Raw genomic sequence first — 24,189 nt, 5'->3', positions numbered from 1 at the left:
GACAATGTCGATTGTGAAAATGTTGCAGATACTACTCAGGCACATGAGTGGCCAGTATTGGTCAACAGATATGCAAATAGTGGAGCATGGCGAGACTACTACAGTGAGTGCACGAGTAATGTTTGTCTTTTTTTCTTGTGACCCATGTCTATGTCTTCGTCTTGCTTGTTAGGTTTTCGTTTCCACCTGTTCTGGTTAACCCTGTTTCTTGCGTTTACCAATCAGCTCCCTCCAGCCACTTGCGTTTTGTCAAGGTTTATGTCGTTGTGACATCAGTTTGCTTGTTTTTAGTTTAGTTTTTTGTCAGCCTGTGTTGGATCATTGTTGTTGTCAGTCACCGGTCCCTGTTCATGTCTTGTTCCCATTAGGGGCTTTTCCACCAACACGCCCCACGAACCAGGAGTTCCTGGTGACGAAATGTTCCTGGTTTGTGTATCCATCGCACGTTTTAGTTCAGGGTAGCTTAAGCAAATGAAGGTTTAAAAAACCTAACCCTTTATCCAGGTGAGGCAATTGAGAACTGATTCATATTTGCAATGCCAACCTGGCTGCAGACAGTTTTTAAGGTAGGGAGTTTTATTATATACAGGTACATTTCAATGAATTAGAATATATTTATTGTATTTTATTGAGGTGACATACCTAAATGGATTGTGGAACAGAAGCTTGGAGATGACTATATGTGATTTATCAGCTAGAAAATGTAATAGGGACATGATTCTAAAATCTTACACAGTTCCACTACAAATTTGAGAACAATAAATCATATCTATAGTCATTTGCAGGCTTCTACATTTATTTATATATTCATTTATTAAAAAAGACAAGTTTTTCTAATTTCTCGGCATTCAGGCGATTAGTTTTTTCTTCATGCAAGTTCTCCATCTTTAGAGAACATCTACTCAGATGCCTTTTATTCATCATATAGCACATGATAATAATAATATTTAACTTGTTAGTTTATCACATTGTACAGTTTGTATATGTATTTGCTTCTGTTTTGCTTTGTTTTACTTTGCTGTCTGCAGCCAGGTTGGCATTTCATATACATTACTTTGTGGACAGTTCTTGGATTTTAAATACAGCAGTGTGAAGTATTTGGTATCTGTAAACGTGAGCGGGACCAAGTCGGCCAGAAACGGACCTTGCCGCCGCCACGAGCTCGGCGGCGGACTTTGCCACAGAGTTCGCCGCCACGGCTCAGCACAGAGTTTGTCCAGCCTGCTCCTCGTCCACCAAGTGTGGCTCAGCGGGAAAACCTTAAGATCGGTGTTTGAAAGTTTTGCTTTTCAATGTATTTTACTTCTCTTATTTCTAGCCTAACGCCAAATCCACTAATGGCGGCTCTCTGAATGAAAATGTAAACGCCTACAGAGGTCTGTCAACCAATCAGCGTTCGTCAGCACAGCCCGCCCCCTCAAAGAGTTCCTGCTAGCTCTCAGAAGAGCCTACCTGCCAGGAGGAACGAAATAATCCATCCACCGGTATTTTTTTTCGGTGGCGACACAGGGGGAACTCAAGCTACCAGGGTAGCTCGGGAAGTTCCTGCAGTGAGAAAGCCTCTATTGTTTGTTTGCTACTTTGAATCTCGTTTTTATTCTTATTCTTGTATGTGCCTTGTTTGCCTTTTTAGTTTTTGAAAATACATACATATATATTTTTGTGACTCCTGCACTACCGCCTTGCCTCCTGGCTTCCCTGCATTTGGGTCCATTACCTCTTGCCTACAACACCACGAAAAGCCAAAACCTCAGAACTGTAAGGCAGACGTGCAAACACTTGCTAACCATACTGCGGCTCAAGAGAGATGAATGGCAATAGCTAGATTTGCTAGCTCCATAAAGTTTTTTTAAACGTGTCCACATGACAAGGAGTTTGTTTTAATGAGTGAAATGTAATGGATTCACAACGTCAAACATGAAAATCTTTCCCGGTGACAAGTTTAGCATCTGGTATTTGTGATATGGTGTTTAAATGGTAAAACGGGGGTTGCTTTGTGACAATAATAATAATGAAACATTTTGTACAAGGTACAGGCATAGGGCTATCCTAGCTCCTCCATAGCCTCACCAGCAGTCCCGATGACTTTGACGGCTCAGTTTTCTTTGTAAATGTTATCCAAAATGAATAAGTCCTACATTGAATACGCTCCAAACATTCACCGACCGTCAATCACATATGAGTTGCTTTTAAACCGGCAGCGTTTGGGAAGCTAACATGTACATCCCGTGGCCTGTGTCGTTTTCCTTTTGGTCAACAAAAAACTTTCTCTGCAGTCCTTTGAGCTATATTGTGACTGTTTATCCACTAGTTGCGCTGCTAAACTCCAGAAAAGATTGCTTGGCACAGTAGTTTGAAAGTGGGCGAGGGCTCAAATTCACAACCGGCCTCTCTCCCTACATTAAAAATGTAATCTTGCGAAATAATAAAATGTTTTAATAAATGTACCTGCAATCTGGTTCCTTTTTTTCCCTGTAAAATACCGGATCACAGTTACATATTTTTAGTATACTGATTAGGTACTGCCGTTACATTTATTCCATTACTCCCCAAACCTGTCCATAACCCTCGTGAGGATAAGCGATATAGAAAATTGATCGGGGGATGTTACAGACGTGATTAATACAACTGGGAACTGTTTTAAGTTTTGGGGAAAAAAATGCCTAATACGTGTGTCTCCTAAAAATACTAGTGGACAAACAGTTGGTGTTTATGGTACTAGCACAATGTGCAAATTGAGTATTTTTTTTTTTTTTTTATCTGAATGGGGGGGGGGGGGTCACTTTTCATACTTTGCACGCTTCGACCTCGTGGACTTGAGTAAATCAATTTCTTCTGACATGCCAAAGACTGTCAGTGTGCTTGTAGCGCGGCACATTGAAAGGTAATGAAAAGAGCCACTTTGATTGGACAGAATTGAAGTTGGCTTTGATCACGGCCACAGCAACACAGACGTCCCTCTTTTAGATGCACTGAGGTGCGCTTGTCCACGGTCTAACCCGGCTCCACGCGGTCACTTCATGCCGGATTTTTGCCAGTTACATAAACAGAGCATGTTAGGTTCATTGAAGAGTCTTCAATGAACCTTTTTGTAAACAATGAATATTAAAGTCATTCATGAATCCAACAAGTGTTTTTGTAAACAATCACAATTTAGGGAGTCAGAGTTCACATGGAGAACAAATCTTATTTTAAGCCTATGTAATATTTTTATAGTTATGTGTCCGGGCTACTGTGTGAATGGGACTGATTAGAATGTGTTTTTTTGGTTAATACCCCAGAAGACCCCCCCCCCCCCTCCAATCCTGCCGGCACGTCTTCGCCGCCCTCTTTTTGCATGCCAGTGAGGCAGCAGCCACCGCACGGCGTCGGAGGCTAAATTTAGCTGCGCTGTCTCAGACTGCATGATGTCAACGCTGAGCTGATGTGCCGCCTAATGACGACTGACCAATTCCGACGGCCCGCTTTCCGACCCCCCCCCTACCATTGATCCCAACCAATAAGCTCGTGGCGTTTGTGTTTGTCAGCTTCCTCTCACTGACAGCTTTTGTTTTTTCACACCTCCTGAGTGCCTTGGCAAGCAAACACAAAAAACATGCTACTGCCACAATATCGATTGTAACTAGAAATTGCACTAGTAGCCTGACATTTGCAAAAAAAAAAAAAAAAAAAAGAATATCTGATGTCAATAAGCAAAACTTCAGCAAATCCTACAAGACCACTTCAATGAACCTCAAAGGAGTAAAGTTTTTTACCCTTTTTGTTTGTTTGGCTTTTTTTGTTGCAACAATCGTTAAAATTGATGGAGCAGTCCCAAAATGGGGAGAAGAAGAAAGTAGGGAAAGATGTTGACAACCAGTATCCAACTGCTAACATTAACTGCGAGCAACCTATAGCAATAAATCAAATAGAGTACATCCAGTTTATTGATATTTACAATGGTTAACTTATTTTAAATTTGTATGGTTGTAAGCACCATCAACTGCTAATGTCAGCTGATAGCAACTGATCACCTATACACATTGTGACCTGTTAGCAAAACTAGAGCTTGTCTAATGTATTAATATAAACAGTGGTTAACGGTGATTCTTAGCAATTCATATTAAACTTAGATTAAGTTAGTAGGATTTTATAGATAAAATATGATGCTGCAATGGTCTCTTCCGTAACACTATCATATCTGTTGCGGGTAATACGACTTACTCTTTTCCTTTTTGTATGGCTGTTGGATTTATCTCACACAACATTATAAAAAATAGACACAAAAGGAATGAAGACGCTGGTTTATTTTTCTCATGAGGAGGGCGCATGGGAGATAATTCAGGTTACAGCCTCTCAACACGCTCTAAACAATCTCCCCTGTCGCTCCTACATTTATTTGAAAATAGGAGGGTTTTACAAGACATAATGTTCTAAGCACTAAGACACAACACAAAACATGGGACCAGACCAACACCTGTCACGTCCCCGACCACATCCGATCACGTCCTTGGTCAAGGCGCCCTTCCATCGGATGATGCTGAGTCATCTTCTTGAAGGCGAGACATCTTTCTTTCTAAAAATTGTCCATAATACTAATGCAAGCTAAGCAAATAAATGATAACTTCTAAAATATATTTAACATTTCCCTCCTGTTTATCATGTATTTGCACAAATTCTCATATCATCTTACAGTCACTTCATTTCGATTTTTAACTGTAGAATCATTTTTATGAAACAAATACATTTACACTCAGAGTAAATTTGTCATACATGAATGTTGTAGTTGAAACATCGTAATCATCTGGATCAGGAAACAAATCAGTTAAAGCAAAATCATCATCATCATCATTATCTTTATCATCAAACAGTAATGGATACATCAGCTCCATACGGTTCTCCATGGGGGTTATGGCTGTGGTGATTAATCTACTGATTAAAGCCCGAATGCATGGGATACAACAACATCCATGCAACGTCAGAATGGCTGCAAAAACAGCAATTGATATCAATATTGGTGAAATTAGGGTTTTGTATTTACCAAAAACGTCCATCCAGCTGTCCCACAAGGAGTGTTGATTGAGGGTCCGTAGGGGGTCCATCGATGGCTCTGGTCAAGCTGCCATCTTAAGCAGTATTGTTTGTTCTCCAAACATACCGCAAACACTTCCCTCTCTTGCGAGGAGCATGTCGACAGCTATGCGGTTTTGGAACGTCCTTGAGCTGCTCATGAACAGCTTCCAACCCACTCTGAGTCCAATTTCCTAATCTCTGTACATTGAAGTGGATAGAGTTTATCCCATCAACATTTTTATTAATCGTACACCACCAGCATATGAAGTATTCAAATCCTCCTGCAACTTGGTCAGCTAATTTGTATTGATTTGGAACCCCACGAGGAACACCTATGGCGTCGATGTACGTTGGATTATTTTGCCCCTGCCAGGACAAATCTCTTTTTTGTCTATGTTCTAGATTAGACAAAAACATTGGTGCCCTTTCCATTAAATCTTGAACAGGCATAGGGTATACTGACACATGCAATATCAAAGTGATAATAGCGCACAATCCAGATTTATCTTTAGGTAATCTATCAAACAGTCTATCATCTCCGGACTACCACCAGATGTCGCTCCGTGATACTGGCACAAACTTTGGTCCGACTTTTAAGGTTACTTTACACTGTGTCGTTCAGTGGTCCTAATTTTTTGCCTTTACTAATCATGTTTATACAAGTGAAATTATTTGGTGCTACTAAAGTAGAAAACATTGGTTTGTGTTTATCTGCTTTTGTTAATATATATGACAGCCATGTATTCATAGCCTTGAATAAAAAGTCGTATAAGCCTTTAATACGAGATTTTACCAAGAACATTGCTGTGTTAATTAAATGTGTACATCATCATCCAAATTCAATAGTGTTCTAAACTATCACGAATTTTAAGCGATGTTTAACTCAGGAAGCGCTGGCTCCTGACTGAGTATTCGTCGTGCAAAATTCACAACAGACAAAGTCTGCACTTCAACCCGGAGCAGATTATTCAGCCAAAAACCCTCCAGGGAAGAACATGACTACAGAACGTTGGTGTCCCTGTATTGTTCCATTCAACTGCCAAGGTTTGGTGTTCGGGACAAGGAACAAGACTTGAGCAGCAGGAGGTGAGCAACCTATGGGATGCACTCCTGCCGCTGCTAATGATTATTGCTCTTTAGATCATAAACTGCACTCAGACATGATTTTGTTAAGAAATAATAAGGCAGAAGAGTGATCACTTCTAGGGTTTCCATGCCAAAGTGTCTCAGTGAAATGGGCACAGCTTAATGTGAGGTGTTTTTTTTTTAAATTAAATATAAACCACAGAAGAGAAAAAAATTCTAATTTACTTGTGAAATGTATACAATATGTATGGACATTAAGTGCAGCTTATTACTATCCTACCTTGTGTAGAATCGAATGTTGCATTTGTAATCTGAATGTAGATCTAATTTGTAGTTTAATTTTTTATTTTAATTTTTCTTCCTTTTAAATTAATACAACCATGCACTGTGGTGTCCAGGAAAGCAGGTTGTGGGACAGAACTATAATCATGAGTGAGCTGAACATCGCTGGAAAATCCGTGGTTCCTTAAAACGCCGTTGAATTTTAATAATGATGTGCTCATTGCATCACAACACTGTCCATGATATTGTTTGTGTTGGTTTTGCAAAAAAAGGAGCTCTTTTTATTAAGGCTCATACTCGGGCCTGTGTAAACTGTCACATACGTGGTTAAGGCGAGGGCGAGTAACGCAAGGTAAGAACATGGTGGACCCAATTGCAGGGAAGCAGGGAGGCAAGGCAGGAGTGCGGGAGTCTCAAAATAATATCTAATCTTAGAAAAGGGAAAACTGAACAAAGTCCCACAACAGATACCAATCAAATCAAAGTAACAAAGAAACACTCGAATATCTAAAACTGGAAACAAACTATGACCTGTGAGTAAGACGTGGAATAGAAACGGAAAATGACACCTGACAATGACATACCACAATGATAAAGACAACTGACGACTATGACATGGCAGAGACATGTGACAACGACAATGAACCGACAAGAACTGAAAGAAACCAGGGAACTAAATACAAACAGATAGACGAGACAACGAGGAACACCTGGACAAGACATGAGTGGCTGGAGAGAGCTGATTGGTCGACACAAAGCAGACGAGAACAGGTGGACACAACAACTTAATGAGCACACGACAAACATGGAACACAGGAAAACATGGAACAAAACTAAACACAACCCAAACCAAAACACAGACCATGACATAAACTGTGTTTACTCGAAGCTATGAATACACAGCTGTCACATTTCGCCAAACAGGACAGATATGATGTCACAGTATAACGTGCAAAGAGCTCATTACGGCAAGGTATGAGGGCCAAAAGAGCAACTATAAAAGTGAATAAAGATACAAATATAATATTACATTTTACAACCACTATTAATACTATTTTCTTGTAAAATTACAAAACGTTTTCTTGTACAATTCAGAGTATTCAGATTTTTTCCTTGTAACATTACAACTTAATTCTTTTATATTCTAAGATAACACTTTTTTTCTTCAAAATATTACAACTTTATTCTTATAAAGTTACAACGCCATGATCATAATATTCTTCTAATATTGTGACGTAAAATTCTGACTTTTCTCCTGGGAGATTACTTATATATCTATATCCTATATCTTGTATAATTATGACTTTCTTCCTCTTTATATTCTGACTTTATTGTTTTTTTAATTTATGAGTAGTTTTATGAAATTAAACATTTTTCTCAAAGCAAGACCTTTTGTGATATATTTAATTATTATAAAATTACAAAATTGTTCTTATAATATTCTGACATTGTTTTAGACTTTGTCTTGTACAATTGAGACTTTTTTTCCTCATAATACTCTGAATTTTGTTCTCATAATATGATGACTTTTTGTAAAATTGACTTTTCTTGTAGAATTACTTTGATATTTTTCTAATTTTTATTAAATTGTAAAAATAAATGTTTTTCTTATACTGTTGAAATAGTGACCCTTTTTCTCATAACTATTCTTATATATATTTCAATTTGAATCGTCTAATTATTTAGGTTTTATTCTTAACGAATGCTATTTATTATTATTATTATTATTATTATTTACTTTTCAATGTGCCATATTTTTGCCATCATTTTTAGATTTCTGACTGTGTTATTATTTTAACATTTAGTCTGTTTACACTTGCGGGACAGTTAATGTTAAAAATCTATAATGCAATTTTTATCCCACTCTCCTCATTCATCGAGTGTGTTTAAAAGTGTTTTATTGTTTTACAACATTGACTGCACAATTAGTAAAATAAATATAACAGCATTATGTGTCTTGGAACTAATTAATTCTATTTACATAATTTCCTCTTGGCAAAAAATGCTTAAATATGAACAAATTGCTGTTCTTGCTGCGTCCTGGAAATGTGGAATAAATTGTGTGTTGGACTTGAGACGTTTCACTGCATCTCATTTGCCTGTGTGGTCCTCTGAGGCTTTGGCAGGGGCGGGGTGCGGATGCAACTCATTCAGAACAGCCATTGTTCCTTGCTGCAAGTGTGTGTGTGTACACATGTGCGTGTGTGTGTGTGTGTGTGTGTGTGGCCTGCTGCAGCATCTCTGCATTGCTCCCCCTCCCCTCCTCATCCTCACATCACCTCCTCCCGCCCCTCCTCGCGCGGACGAGGAGGCAGCAGCATGCTGGGCTCGGTGCATGCGCAGGGCGGACGGGGATGCTGTGCTGCCAGAGCCGAGAGCTGCAAGGTGACTGAGTGAGAGGAGAGGCGAAAGTGACGATGCGCTTCCTCCCTCTCTCATCCCTCCTTCTCCCCCTTTTCCCTCCTAGGCCGAGGTGGACCGTCTGCCCTGCTTACGGCGCCTCTTTCTTAGCTGCAATAACATCAGCAGGTAAGTGCTTAGACCACCTTTAACCCCCACCCCACACCCCCTTTCATTTGACAGAAACACCCTGCCTGTACCGTTCGTACCGTACCAAACCTGGAGGTGATTCACAATCCCTAAAAGTTGTTCAAACCATACTGGATGTAGAGTGCTAGCTCAGAGGGTTTAGGTAGTCTTTGCACACCCTCCCCAGCAGCCTCAGTGAAGATGTCCTGAAGCTAACTTGTTAATGCAGTAACACGGCTAGCCTCACTAGCCTGAAGCTTGCATAAGCAAGGTGGCCTTGTTGAAGTGGGACTACAATGAACCCCCGTTGATTATCGATTCGCTCGTCACAAATTCACCTACAGTGGTACATTGATTTTTCCTGAGTTTTTGTTGTTGTTTTGAGCCATTGCTTGGTCAATTCCTTGGGGGGTTGTGTTGTGAGCCAACCTTTAGTCAAAGGCGAGCTTCAGATATGTGGCCACTCAAATGAAGTGAAAATCCCCCCTGAGCAGTTAAGGTACTATGACGCCCTCGCACGTGGACGAGGAGAGCCACAGTTGAGATGCACTGTCAGCTGTTTTTTGAACGGGACTAATACCCAACCACACAAATCCAAAATGAGAACAACCGCAAGAATCTGTTGTCGGCCACACCTGAATCCCACATGCCAAACTGTGTCCAGTCCCAGATGTCACTCAGTAGACCACGCCCCTTAAAGACACACATCCGACACACATTCTATATTTTGTACAGTAATTACATTAAACTTGTACGTCTTGGTCTTGTGTATTTGTGTGTGTGTGTGTGTTTTTTTTTTTTTTTTCAGTGTATGTTGGAAGATGAGTTTGAAATTATATGTTTTGGGATCATAGTGTGGTAGATTTACAGCTTAAACTATCAATATAGGCAAATTTTTAGGTTGGGGGTCAATTATTATTGTTTTTTCGCTGTTTGGGGTAGGACTCGTTCCTTATCCCCTACGTAGTTTGTGTTCTTTCCGTAATGCCACAAGATGCCGCCAAAGGCCCTACTCCTTCTTAGGTGGCATGTTAGCGGAGGAGCAGCTAGCCTTGCCCACCAGCTGATAACAATCCACCTTGACAGCAAGCAGCAGCCTCATAGAAGATTCAGTAGAGGTCTGACAGACAGGCAAGTGAGGTTTCTTGGTGGGTTGATGCCAGAGAAAGTGTGTGGTAAACTTCTCAAGATGATGCAGAGAAAGTTCTGGATTGCTCTTGACATTGGTGGAAGTTGTTAACTAGTTTTAAAGAAAATCTCATAAAATGCTAATTTTGGTCCTCACATTACCAGTTTATTATTTTAAAATTTCAACTTTATTCTACTCATATTCAGACTTTTGTCCTCGTAATATCATGACGCTATAAAATATTTTTCTTTTCCTGCTGGTATTACACCTTTTCCTCCTAATATTAAAATTTTATTCTTGTAGAATTCCAACTTTCCTTCTCGCAATATTCAAACTTTTTTCTCTTAATTGTATTACTTTATAATTCCAACATTCCTTTTTTCTTATACTATTCTTTCTTTTGTCCTTGTATTATGACTATTTACCTGTTGACATTTTTGCAGATTTATTAAAAAAGAAAAACTGAAATATCACACAGCCATAAGTATTCAGACCCTTTGCTCAGTATTGAGCAGAAGCACTTAGAGCAGTTTGAATGACTAATATTGCAATAGTCCGGCGCAATGACCATTGTGCAAAGGGCGCCAAGACTTCAAGGAGTGTATGCAGTTTAAAGTGACGAGTAGCGCGATAATCTGGGACAATGTTGGTTGTGCAAATGTTGCAGGTACTCTTCAATCAGTGTGCAAATGGAGCAGATGCTACTCTGGCATGAGTGGCCAGTATCGGTCAACAACAGATATGCAAATAGTGCAGCGTGGCGATACTACTACAGTGAGTGCACGAGTAATATATAATATAATTGGCCCCACAGAAATGTGACAACGAACTCAAGTCAAAAGAATTGCCACCATGTTACAATAGAATTGTAGGTTAGGTGTTTAAGAAGTTGATCGCAAGAGGGAAGAAGCTGTTGGAATGTCTGCTAGTTCTAGTTTGCATGTGAACCTTCAGCCCAGTCTGAGTTCCTGAGCACTTTGGAGAAGGTTTTGTCCAGGATATCCCTGTACTTGGCCACATTCATCTTTCCTTCGATTGGAACCAGTTGTCCTTTCCATCCATCCATCCATTTTCTACCACTTATCCGAGGTCGGGTCGCGGGGGTAGTAGCTTTAGCAGGGATGCCCAGACTTCCCTCTCCCCAGCCACTTCATCCAGCTCTTCCGGGGGGATCCCGAGGCGTTCCCAGGCGAAAGACGTAGTCTCTACAGTGCATCCTGGGTCGTCCCCGGGGTCTCTTCCCGGTGGGACGTGCCCGGAACACCTCACCAGGGAGGCGTCCGGGAGGCATCCGAATCAGATGCCCCAGCCACCTCATCTGGCTCCTCTCGATGTGGAGGAGCAGCGGCTCTACTCTGAGATCCTCCCGGATGACCGAGCTTCTCACCTTATCTCTAAGGGAGAGCCCGGACACCCTGCGGAGGAAACTCATTTCAGCCACTTGTATCCGGGATCTTGTTCTTTCGGTAACGACCCACAGCTCGTGACCATAGGTGAAGGTAGGAATGTAGATCGACTGGTAAATAGAGAGCTTCGCCTTTCAGCGCAGCTCCTTCTTCACCACATCTGTCCCTGCAGCTGAAAAACACCCCCACAGCATGATGCTGCCACCACCATGCTTCACTGTTGGGACTGTATTGGGCAGGTGATGAGCAGGGCCTGGTTTTATCCACACATACCGCTTAGAATTGAAGCCAAAAAGTTATATCTAGGTCTCATAAGATCATAAAATCTTATTTCTCACCATCTTGGAGTCCTTCAAGTGTTTTTTTTTTTTTTTTTTTTGCAAACTCCATGCAGGCTTTCGTGTCTTGCACTGAGGAGTGGCTTCCGTCGGGCCACTCTGCCATAAAGCCAACAATGGTGGTGGGCTGCAGTGCTGGTTGGCTTTCTAGAACTTTCTCCCATTTCCCGACTGCATTTCTGGAGTTCAGCCACAGTGATCTTTGGGTTTTTCTTTCCCTTTCTCAACAAGGCTTTTCTCCCCTGATTGCTCAGTTTGGCCAGACGGCCAGCTCTAGGAAGAGGTCTGGTCGTCCCAAATTTCTTCCATTTAAGGATTATGGAGGGCACTGTGCTCTTAGAAATAATGCATGCAACAGAATTTTTTTTGGAACCTTGGCCAGATCTATGCCTTGCCATAATTCTGTCTCTGAGCTCTTCAGGCAGTTCCTTTGACCTCATGATTCTCATTTGCTGTAAGGTCTTATACAGACAGGTGTGTGGCTTTCCTAATCAAGTCCATTCACTATAATCAAACACAGCTGGACTCAAGGATGATCAGAAGAAATGGACAACACCCGAGTTAAATATATATGACTGTCACAGCTTCTTCTTCTTTTCCTTTCGGCTTGTCCCTTTAGGGGTCGCCACAGCACGTCATCCTTTTCCATGTAAGCCAATCTCCTGCATCCTCCTCTCGAACACCAGCTGCCCTAATATCTTCCCTCACGACATCCATCAACCTTCTCTTTGGTCTTCCTCTAGCTCTCTTGCCTGGCAACTCTATCCTCATCATCCTTCTACCAATATGCTCACTATTTCTCCTCTGAATGTGTCCAAACCATCAAAGTATGCTCTCTCTAACTTTGTCTCCAAAACATTGAACCTTGGCTGTCTCTCTGATGAGCACATTTCTAATTTTATCCAATCTGGTCACTCCGAGAGCGAATTTAAACATCTTCAGTTCCGCCACCTCTATCTTTGCTTCCTGTTGTCTCTTCAGTGCCACTGTCTCTAATCTGTACATCATGGCTGGCCTCACCACTGTTTTATAAACTTTGCCCTTCATCCTCGCAGAGACTCTTCTGTCACATAACACACCTGACACCTTCCTCCACCCGTTCCAACCTGCTTGGACCCGTTTCTTCACTTCCTGACCACACTCACCATTGCTCTGGACGGTTGACCCCAAGTATTTAATGTCCTCCACCCTTGCTATCTCATTTCCCTGTAGCCTCACTCTTCCCCCACCACCCCTCTCATTCATGCACATATATTCTCTTACTTCGCTTAATTAAGCGAGTAGAATGGCTTACAGTTCAAAAACAGCGACTCCAAATGCAGGCTGCAGTGTGTGCTGAGCTCCGTGACGTCCGTACACCATTTTTCGTTGATATAGAAGCATATCCCACCGCCTTTTGTTTTCCCCGATGATTCCATGTCGCGGTCTGCTCGGTGAAGATGGAAGCCGGGAAGCATGACGGCGCCATCGGGTACAGCGTCGCAAAGCCAGGTCTCCGTACAGCACATGGCGGCGGAACGTCCAAAGTCTTTACTGGTCTTTATTAGGAGATGAAGCTCGTCCATTTTGTTGGGTAGGGAGCGTACATTCGCGAGGTGGATCGAAGGGAACGCCAATCCATATCCTTTCTTGCGGAGTTTCACCTGGATGTCCACGGGGATTCCAGTCTAATCTCATCTGTCAGCCTATCCATCACCACTGCAAACAGGAAGGGGCTCAGGTCTGATCCCTGATGCAGTCCCACTTCCACCTTAAATTCATCTGTCACACCTACAGCACACCTCACCGCTGTTCTGCTGCCCTCATACATCCATCCATCCATCCATTTACTGAGCCGCTTCTCCTCACTAGGGTCGCGGGCGTGCTGGAGCCTATCCAAGCTATCATCGGGCAGGAGGCGGGGTACACCCTGAACTGGTTGCCAGCCAATCGCAGGGCACATACAAACAAACAACCATTCGCACTCACATTCACACCTACGGGCAATTTAGAGTCTCCAATTAATGCATGTTTTTGGGATGTGGGTGGAAACCGGAGTGCCTGGAGAAAACCCACGCAGGCACGAGGAGAACATGCAAACTCCACACAGGCGGGGCCGGGGATTGAACCCCTGTCCTCAGAACTGTGAGGCCGACGCTCTAACCAGTCGTCCACCGCGCCACCCCCTCGATCTAGATCTACAAAGACACATTGTAGCTCCCCACCCCACTCCAGAATTAAGTGTCACAAAAAAGCCAGAGAAAAAATAGGGTATTATATATTATTAAGACACCTGTGAACTATTTTAAATGGTGAATAAAAGCATAAAATATTTTCTTTAAAAGCTCCCACCATGTTTTGTCTCTTGCTTACTCCCACATGGAGTTTCTCAGTGATCCAATCCAACAGGCTAGAATCTCAGCCGTGGGAACGAATGCTTCCGTTGGTCCTTCTGCAAGTTATGATGTCGTTGTCCATTAACTGTCATCCAAATAGGTTATGCAAACCTGTTATTTTTTTTGCATTACACCTACACAGTAGCCTGTGGCTCACACACACAGTCACGCACATGCACAGACAGAGAGACAGACAGACACACACACACATTCTCTAGATCTACAAAAACACAATATAGCTCCTTCTGACCTTCTCTGTACTTTTCCATCAACATCCTCAAGGCAAATAATGCATCTGTGGTACTCTTTCTTGGCATGAAACCATACTGTTGCTCGCAAATACTCACTTCTGTCCTGAGTCTAGCCTCCACTACTCTTTCCCATAACTTCATTGTGTGGCTCATCAACTTTATTCCTATATAGTTCCCACAGCTCTGCACATCACCCTTGTTCTTAAAAATGGGCACCAGCACACTTTTCCTCCATTCCTCAGGCAACTTCTCACGCGCTAGAATTCTATTGAACAAGCTGGTCAAAAACTCCACAGCCACCTCTCCTAGATGCTTCCATACCTCCACAGGAATGTCATCAGGACCAACTGCCTTTCCATTTTTCCATCCATCCATTTTCAACACCGCTTATCCTAGTTAGGGTCGCGGGACGCTGGAGCCTATCCCAGCTGACTTCGGGCAAAAGGCGGACTACACCCTGAACTGGTCGCCAGTCAGTCGCAGGGCACATATAGACACGGACAACCATTCGGACTCACATTCACACCGTCACTGAGTGGGAACTGAACCCACGCTGCCTGCACCAAAGTCAGGCGAGTGTACCACTACACCAACAGTGACCTGCCTTTCCATTTTTCATCCTCTTAATGCCTTTCTAAATTCCCCCTTACTAATCATTGGCACTTCCCGGTCCACCACACTTGCCTCTTCTACTCTCCCTTCTCTCTCATTTTCCTCATTCATCTACTCCTCGAAGTATTCTTTCCATCACACTGCTGGTCAACCAGTCAACATATTTCCATCTCTAAAGCAAAGGGTCGGAATACCTATGGCTGTGTGATATTTAAGTTTTTCCTTTTTAATAAATCTGCAAAAATTTCAACAGTTCTGTTTTTTTATGTCAATATGGGGTGCTGTGTGTACATTAATGATGAAAAAAAATGAAACATACTTTTAGCAAATGGCTGCAATATAACAAAGAGTGAACATTTTAAGCAGGTCTGAATACTTTCCGTACCCACTGTACAGTACAGCTTTTGTTGCATTGAAGTTGCTAGCCTTTTCAACCATGCCCCACAAAACATGTTGGTACCATCCACGCAGCCTCTAGCCGATTCCATCATGGTGACTAATTCCTGCGAGGAATCTCTCCCCTCTGATTATGAATGCAAACAATTGAGTGAGGTGCTTTCAATCAGTGCAGAGAGCTTTCAATTGTGGAAAACACCCTCTTTGCTGTGATCGATCCTGATGGTCTGATACACATTCGTCATTAGTTGTTGTTTAGGGCAGTGCATGAAATGTGGGATTTAATTCACTGAAGCCGTAGCACTCCACTTTTGCAATTCCGTGAGGTATTATGTACAGTTTTTGCTGATTCATGGCAGTTTTGACAACGTGGACAAACAGATACACACAGTCGTCGAGTGAACTGATCACAGTCGGCCGATATGTGACGGTGCATTCAACTCTCCACTATTCATATTAAATGTGACTGGATTCTTACGAGGATTGTGTAAGATTTTATTTTAAAAAAATAATACTCTACATTTAGTTGTAAACGTACAAAGCGGCACGGTGGCCCGACTGGTTAGAGCGTCAGCCTCACAGTTCTGAGGTGCGGGGTTCAATCCCCGGCCCCGCCTGTGTGGAGTTTGCATGTTCTGCCCGTGCCTGAGTGGGTTTTCTCCGGACACTCCGGTTTCCTCCCACATCCCACAAACATGCATTAATTGGAGACTCTAAATTGCCCGTAGGCATGACTGTGAGTACGAATGGTTGTTTGTTTCTATGTGCCCTGCGATTGGCTGGCAACCAGTTCAGGGTGTACCCCGCCTCCTGCCCCATGACAGCTGGGATAGGCTCCAGCATGCCTGCGACCCGAGTGAGGAGAAGCGGCTCAGAAAATGGATGGATGGATGGACGTACAAAGGGGTATGAGAGCCAGAAAAGTGACTAGAAATATAATAAAGATACAAGAATAATTTTGAAATGTGTACAGAATATTAATGTCTTTTCTCTCATACAATTCTGTATTTTATTTTTCTTTAAGTATTGCAACTTTTGTTATGGTTCAGAAAGACTGTAACACACATATACAATTACATACTGTGTAATTATTACTGTACATGCGCCAGAAGGACGCTATTTCTTCTAACATTTTTAACGAGCCATGAACCATAATTATTAGCTTTCAAAATGTTTCTAGTATAAGATGTGACAGAGCTCACTAACATAAAATACACAATCATGGTCACATACCGTTTTGCCTTCTGGACTGGAATTTAGGAGTAGTTAGTAAAATGAAGATCTGGCTAACTGCTCAATCTCTCGTTTCTTTCTTTAAACCAGCAGCTCATGCTCAATTATTGCTTTCTTCAACTAATTGGCAAACTCCCTATTACATCAATGCAACCCTCAAATAAAACAACAGAGGGCAGAGTAAACCAAATAAGTATTAAATTCGTCAGGAAAATTGCATGCAGAGTAATATTATAATGATGAACTTAAATTCAGATTGTTGCAATTCCATTTTCGTTATCGTATTCCAACTTTTTTTCCTTGTAACATCCCAACTTTATTCTTGTTTTATACTCATTAAATTACATTATTATTATTATTAATATTTCTTCTGTAATACTACGACTTTATTCTTGTAGAATTCTGACTTTTTTCTAATGTTCTGACTTTAGTCTTACAATTTTGTTTTGTTGTAAAAACAAATTTCTCATAATGTTTTGACTAGTGTCCTCATAATATTACAAATTTATTCTTGTATAATCGCAATATGCGAAAAGTCACATGACCAAACACTAAAAACACGATAGCTGACTTCCTGTGTATGCTACTCTAATGAGCATGACTACAGTTTGATTACATGATTGTTTGAAGCCGAACTTGATAAAATTGTATTTTCTTTATGGCTGGTGTCTTCGGAAAAAAAGTTAAATACATGTATATCATTTACTTATACAAATATGATATCGGTAAACATAAACGAAGACTAAACATCGAATATTGTAATCTTTGATGGCTCTATTGTGACATCCTGTCTTATAAAAAGACATTGTAGACAGTGAAATTTCCTTTGGTTGCTTTGAAACTGTCTCCCTCGGCATTCACCCGAACCGGGAGGAAGTGCTTCGACCCATTTTGACGAATGCAGAAGTCGGTTGCACATATACCAGATTGTGACTATTTTCCTCATTATATTCTGACTTTATTCTTGTAAAATTATTTGTTCTCATATTTATTTTTTTTGTTCTGATATTCTGACTTTATTTGTGTAAAATTCCGGTTTTTATTCACAACGGTTTAATCATATTAATCATTAATAATTGTCAATGTAATATTCCCCCTTTTTTCTCGTAATATCATGTTATTTTCCTAATTTTTTAAAAATGTTTTTCTCATTTTATAATTTTTTTATTATAAAATAATATAGTTTGTAATATGACTTTTCAAATGTTGACTTTTTATTTCTCAAAATATAACAATTTGTATAAAATGACAACATATTCCTTGCAATATTTCTTTCATTCTTTTGCATTCTAGGATGACAGACATTGCACCATTTACTATGATGTTTGTTATCATCTGAAATTAATCCTCCCTTTTTTTTATTTATGTGATTTTTGTTTTTAAATTAGTTTTGTTGAAGTATGATAAAACGTTTCCTTCTCTTCTAATTCCAGAAAGACTCTCAGATGTTTTCATCTCTCGACTCCTTTTTCCCAACAAAAGCCCTGACTAAAGCTTTCATAATAAATGAAATCAGGAAATGTTACCGTGCTCTAATGAACTTTTTGCTCTTGTTTTTGATGTTCTGGTGTAGTCTCCACCAGCTAGGCTGCTCCGGGGAGTCACTCTCCCTTTCCGAGCTCACCCTGGATGGGAACCCTGTAGCCCTGAAGACATGGTACAAGCAGGCTGTCCTGCGCTGTGTGCTTCACCTCAGACAGCTGGATATGAAGCGCATCACGGTAAGCCTCATTGCTCTCTCTCGCTCAATCTTTTTGTGGGTTTGGTATGCTGTATGAAATGAAACAAGTACTTTATACAATAAGCCCCTCAGGAATATTACCTCACTTACTGTTTCCTCCAGATGCAAAACTCGTTTCTGAAGGTTAACATAATCCATTTACTGCTTGCTTGGCCAGTCCAAAACCTCCCACTTCCACTTGGCAGAGTGATTGACTTTTCATCTTTGTCTCTCAGCTTTGCAGTTGCTTATTTTTCACCCACAGACAGCTCTCTGGTTTTCAGGTTGTTTACAAATGTGTAGAAATTGTGTTTTCACAGGCAAAATCCAAAAGTAAGGGTAGTGTTCAGCACTATTTATATTTTGTATAGTTTTTCAGATGGAAAAGTGTTCCAAAGGTAGGCGACTTAACGGCTAAAGGCACTTGACCCCATGGTGTTCAGACGGACGGGAGGTGGAACAAGTTAAAGGAGGAGGATGACCTAAGAGAATGGGTGGGTCTGGTAAAGTGGAAGAGGTTGGTGAGATACTTACGGGTGAGGTTATTGATGGTTTTGAATATGAGGAGGAGGATCTTGAAATGCGGTATGTAATGGGTAGCCAGTGAAGTTATTGTAGGACAGGTGTGATAGGACTTGTATGAGTGGATTTTGTCAGAATGCGGGCAACAGACGTTTGCAATTTACGAACGTATTTTTTTTGGTAGGCCAGTGAGAAACGAGCTATAGTAATCAAGTCAGGATGTGACTAGTATATGATTTAGAGTGGAAGTGTTGTTAGGGTGAGGGATGGCCGGAGACGGGAGATGTTGCGGGAAGTAGACAGACCAAGTGATGGAGTTAATTTGTCGCTGAAATGAGAAAGTGATACTGTGGATGACAGCCAGACTTTAAACCTGTAAGGTGGAGCGAACTGAGGAGTTGCACATCTGTTGGCAAAAGTGCTGGGTTTTGAGAGGGAGGATTTGGTGCCAATGAGGAGAATTTCCGTTTTTTTCACTGTTAAGTTTTAGAAAGTTAATGTGAAGCCATGATTGGACTTCGTATAGACAGTGGGTGAGAAACATTGGTGGTAGGGTGGAAGTAGGTTGGCTAAACAGGTAGAGCTGGGTGTCACACTGTACGTGTAACAGTAGAAATTAATGTTACTTTTTTCAAAGAAGTGGCCAAGAGGGAGGATGTGGATTAAAAATAGAAATGGACCAAGGACAGAGCCTTGGGAGGCAGTACTTTTGCTCATATACATAACAGGGGGGTCCAGACAATAGGTGCTATCTTCCAAGTTATGTATCCAATTCAGATGGAAATAGCTGGAAATCAAAGTTGAACTGTTCATGTCATAGTCATCATAGTGTATATGCATTACTAGAGATGTTCTGAGTCCGCATTGAGTCTTCTAAAGTAATCATCCAGGCATTCTTCAGTGAGATGAAACTGTCAGACGTTGTAGCCGAAGCCAGCGAGCCTTCAGAAAGGGCTGTCAGAGTCCATTTATATCTTTTATGTCTTTGTTGCGGCGCGTTCAAAAGTTGTCGCCGACATCACAGACTTTGTGTTTTATTTATGACTTAGTGGAGGTCATTTCCTGGCATCCAGCGTTTGTACTTTATGGCAGGAATTCTAGAATATTAACTTCTGTATTCTATTTATACACAGTGCCGTGAAAAAGTAAAAGTTATTCATGCATCCCTGCTTCGCTTAAACATACATGTACTCTTCTGCCTTCCTTAATTCCCTTCTTTCTTCCTTCCTCCCTTCTTTCCTTTCTGCCTTATTTGGCTCAGACCTGCTTTTGTTCATGCATCCCTAACTTTTCCCTTCCTTGACCTAAATTTACTTTTCTGCTTTCCTTCTCCCAAGACCCTTTTTTTCCTGCTATCTTTTCTTCCTGAGACCCTCTTCCTTCGCATTTCCTTTTCTTCCTGGCTTTCTTCCCTCAGATCATCTTGTTGTTCACACGTACTTACATCCTTCTTTCTGTCCCTTAAATCTACGTTTCTGCCTTTCTTCCTTCTTCCTGCCTTTCTTCCCTCAGACCCACTCGTTATTCATGCATCTTTACATCATTCCTTTATTTAAACCTCCTTCCTTTCCTTATTCCTTTCAACTCAGACCTCCCAATTTATTCTCTTCGTTCTGAGGGCCTTCCTTGCCTACTACCTTTTTCCTTTTTGCCTTTCTTCAGTTCGGGTTTTGACCAGAACAAAGAGGTCAGAGCGTATTACTCAAATTCTAAAGTCCTTACACTGGCTTCCAGTCATCTTGAGAATAGATTTGAAAGTTCTGCTACTGGTCTCTAAATCACTAAACGGTTTAGGTCCTGAATATATGAATGAAATGCTAATGGATATAAACCCAGTAGGGCTCTGAGATCGACAGACTCAGGTCAAATAGTGGAGCACAGAGTCCAAAGCAAACATGGTGAAGCAGCATTTAGCTATTATGCTGCACACAAAGGGAATAAGTTGCCAACAGAAGTGACGTCAGCCCCAAGTGTGCATGTTTCTAAGTCCAGGTCAAAAACTCTTCTTTTTTCCCCATGCTTTTTAGAGCATTTCCACTTTTAAATTATATTTCTTGCACTGTACGCTGTTTTAATTGTATTTTTTTTTCTCTCTGTATTAAATATTTATAAGGTGTTTTCTCTTTGTTTTTAAATGCTTTTAATCATGTAAAGCACATTGAGTTACCTTGTGTATGAAATGCTCTTTATAAATACATTTGTTTTGCTTTGCTTTTCTTTCTTGACTCATTCCTTCCACCTCAGACCTGCTTTTCTTCTTTCCTTCTTGACGTGCTTCCACCTTTGGACCTTCCTTCCTTCTTATCCTATATAAAAATGTTATCCATCCATGCATCCATCCATCACTCAAACCTTGTCCTTTCTTCAATCAATCCAAAACATAGTCATCATCCATTCAAACCTTGTCTAGCTATCCAGTCAAACCTTATCCATCATCCATCCATTCACATTTCCTTCATCCACACAAAGCGTATCCATTATCCACTCATCCATCAATACCTTATCCAACCCTCCAGCCATCATCCATCAAGCCTTATCTATCACTGCATCGATCCAATCGTGATCTAGCGTCCATCTTAGCCAGCCAAATCCTATCTATCCATCCATTAAAATGCACTTATCCACCCAAGCCATGCTGCAATACACCATTGAAGCTTTAGCTATTATGGGTGTGATGGGAAGTAATCATCCCCTGACCTCAACTCTATGGAGAGATCTTGTGGAGCTTTCTTACAGTCCCCCTAAAGTCACCAAAAAAATGGTTTGTAAATTTGGCACACCACAGAGAAGAGTAATGTTAACAAGTTGTACAAATTTGAATGAATAAAAAAAATCGCATGTGAAATCAGGCTTCAATAAGGTCAAGAATTGAGCTTTCTCTCAGCTTTCTGACCCTCTGAGCGTGTCGCTGAATGCTCTGAAAACTCAGCCACCCCAGAACTTTCAGCTGTCAATCAAATATGTGTCTTCTCAAGAAAAGGCACGCATTTCATTGAGAATACCCAGTGACGCACTTTGCACACGCTCTCACGGGCTGCAGAGTGGCAGCCTCTGAGCCCCAGTGTAATGACGCACAGCCATGCTGCCAAGAAAATTTCCTTTGCTTTTCCTCCGTTGAAATTCAGCGGGCCGTTAATTGTGCTGATGTGGTCACCGAAGAGTGCATCATATGGGGTCATAGCAGTGTGATGCATAGCGGTCCGTCTGGATAAACCCCCACCTCCCCTTCGCCCCATGACGTCACGGCCAACAGCCGAGGCTGATGACCCTAAAGACGTTGTGCTGGAACTCTGGCGGCTACTTTAACAGCTGGAAAGCTGGCAAGGGGGCATGGGGCGGCAGTCCTCGCTACGCAACACGCATGGGGTCATACGGCAGAGACATTGTAGCCCAAATATCACACAACACAGTACAGTTCAGGCAAGACATATTTTTTTGAGTCGTGGGCATAGTTTGATGACTAACTACACGCTGTACTGGCAATTCTGCCAAATAGCCACTGCCTGGAATAAGTGTGTTTTGAGTTTATATAGTGGGGGAAGGGACTCATGCCAGAAAGTATATGCCCCGGCCTGCTTTCAGTCACAGGGGTAGTTTTTAGCCCCGCCCCATAAAACCGGCCAGCTGAGATGGTGAAAAGGTTTTAAGCTAAAAGCTCAACAATTCAGTACTATATTGTTGTCAGTATTCTTAGGTTTTTAGCACTTATCGTCAAACATATTTAATGTCTTGAGAAACAAAACAGGAAAATTACTTAATTGGGACTTTAAATGAAGATCTGTGAGGGTGGACCGCGTCCTATATCTAAATAGCCACTCTGGGAGCCGCTCTCGTACGACAACAGACAGTCAATTGACAGAGAACACTTTTGAGACATAAAGACATCCATCCATTTTCTGAGTCGCTTATCGCTGGAGCCTATCCCAGCTATCATCGGGCAGGAGGCAGAGTACACCCTACACTGGTTGCCAGCCAATAGCAGGGCACATACAAACAAACAACCATTCGCACTCGCATTAACACCTTAACTCCACACAGGCGGGGCTGGGGATTGAACCCTGGTCCTCAGAACTGTGAGGCTGACGCTCTAACCAGTCGGCCACCGTGCCGCCAGGAGGCAGTCCATGCACCCTAAAATGAGACACAGGCAGAAAGTACCCAGGGGGGTTACCAGTATTGGACAGTATTGTTTGTGTTACAAAATTGCTTCCTCTGAAATCAATAATATATTGATCAATGTCACAAAACAACCTACAGGCTTGCTTTTCTTTTTCTTTTGTGAAGCAGGGTGGCAGCCTCATATCTTAATAGTGCCTGACTGGCAGAGATCCACCCCCTTGACACCGTGTCGTCTCAGGCTGTCACAGGCTGTCACAGCTCAGCAGCATTGCATTCTGGGTGCCTTGGCTATCCTCAACAACTGGGCTGCGTTAATCCCAGACTGAAAATCTAGACCAATAATCCTGTGATGATGATGATGATGATGATGGCTGGCTGGTGTCAGAGCCTCTCTCCTACTGCAGCATGTGGTCCAATTCTGACTGACCCAACTCAGCAGCAACATCTCTTTTTTTGTGGTTCTTTAATCTGCTGTATAATTTAGATTTTGCAAGCAAGGAAGACTCCTGACCTTGCTGCCGTTATTATTATTTTTTTTTAAAGGACGAGGATCGGCGCATGGCTGGTGTGCAGGCCCGGAAAGAGGAGGAGAAGAAGAAGGAGAGTCACAAGCAGACCATTCACAAGGTACCTCTTAAAATACAGTTAAACTAAAATCCCCATAGGAAACAATGAAAACCGAAATAATCTGTTCTAGGATCAGTCTGTCTAGCCAACTATTTTATCTATCCAGCCATCCAAAACTTTTCTATCCATCTCTGTATCAGTCTACCCAAAACTTATCCATCACTCATCCATCATCCTTCTGTTATCTATCCATCAACCTTTTCTAACAAGCCATCGACCACCAATCCTTTTCTATGCATGTATCTATCCCTTCCTCATTCTGCCTTTTGTGAACGCTGTTACTGGTTTAGTTTCCCCCCCCCCCACACTTCGTAAAATGCTTCAATCCGCTGTCACGCCGCTGCAAGCTAAGCATTCAGGCTCACAGGATTTCCCAGCTGCAGGGAGTGGCACATTGGGGAAGACAAGACCTGTTGTCACTTGTCGCCGAACTGAAGCACGCATATTTATTAGCGCAACGTACGTTTGAAGTTTTGATGGTCAATGCGTCCTGCAATTCACATTAGTTCTCA

At 41.7% G+C, this 24,189-nt stretch overlaps 1 protein-coding gene across 1 annotated transcript in view; it reads left to right on the top strand.

Annotated features, from left to right (window-relative positions):
• Nucleotides 1–8,729: 8,729 nt before the first annotated feature.
• Nucleotides 8,730–24,189, top strand: part of LOC133397981 (leucine-rich repeat-containing protein 49-like) — a 35,334-nt gene continuing 19,874 nt past the window's right edge. The window contains exons 1-4 of the mRNA XM_061669491.1: nucleotides 8,730–8,805; nucleotides 8,888–8,949; nucleotides 18,263–18,410; nucleotides 23,594–23,677. Of these exons, the coding sequence (XP_061525475.1) occupies nucleotides 8,740–8,805; nucleotides 8,888–8,949; nucleotides 18,263–18,410; nucleotides 23,594–23,677 (360 nt within the window). The 5' untranslated portion in view covers nucleotides 8,730–8,739. The remainder of the gene's footprint in view (nucleotides 8,806–8,887; nucleotides 8,950–18,262; nucleotides 18,411–23,593; nucleotides 23,678–24,189) is intronic.

Source organism: Phycodurus eques, chromosome 2 (genome assembly GCF_024500275.1).
Source record: "Phycodurus eques isolate BA_2022a chromosome 2, UOR_Pequ_1.1, whole genome shotgun sequence".
In the NCBI taxonomy this organism is placed as follows: Eukaryota; Metazoa; Chordata; class Actinopteri; order Syngnathiformes; family Syngnathidae; genus Phycodurus; species Phycodurus eques.
Note: the sequence above shows the minus strand (reverse complement) of the source record. Positions and strands in the feature narration are given on the sequence as shown.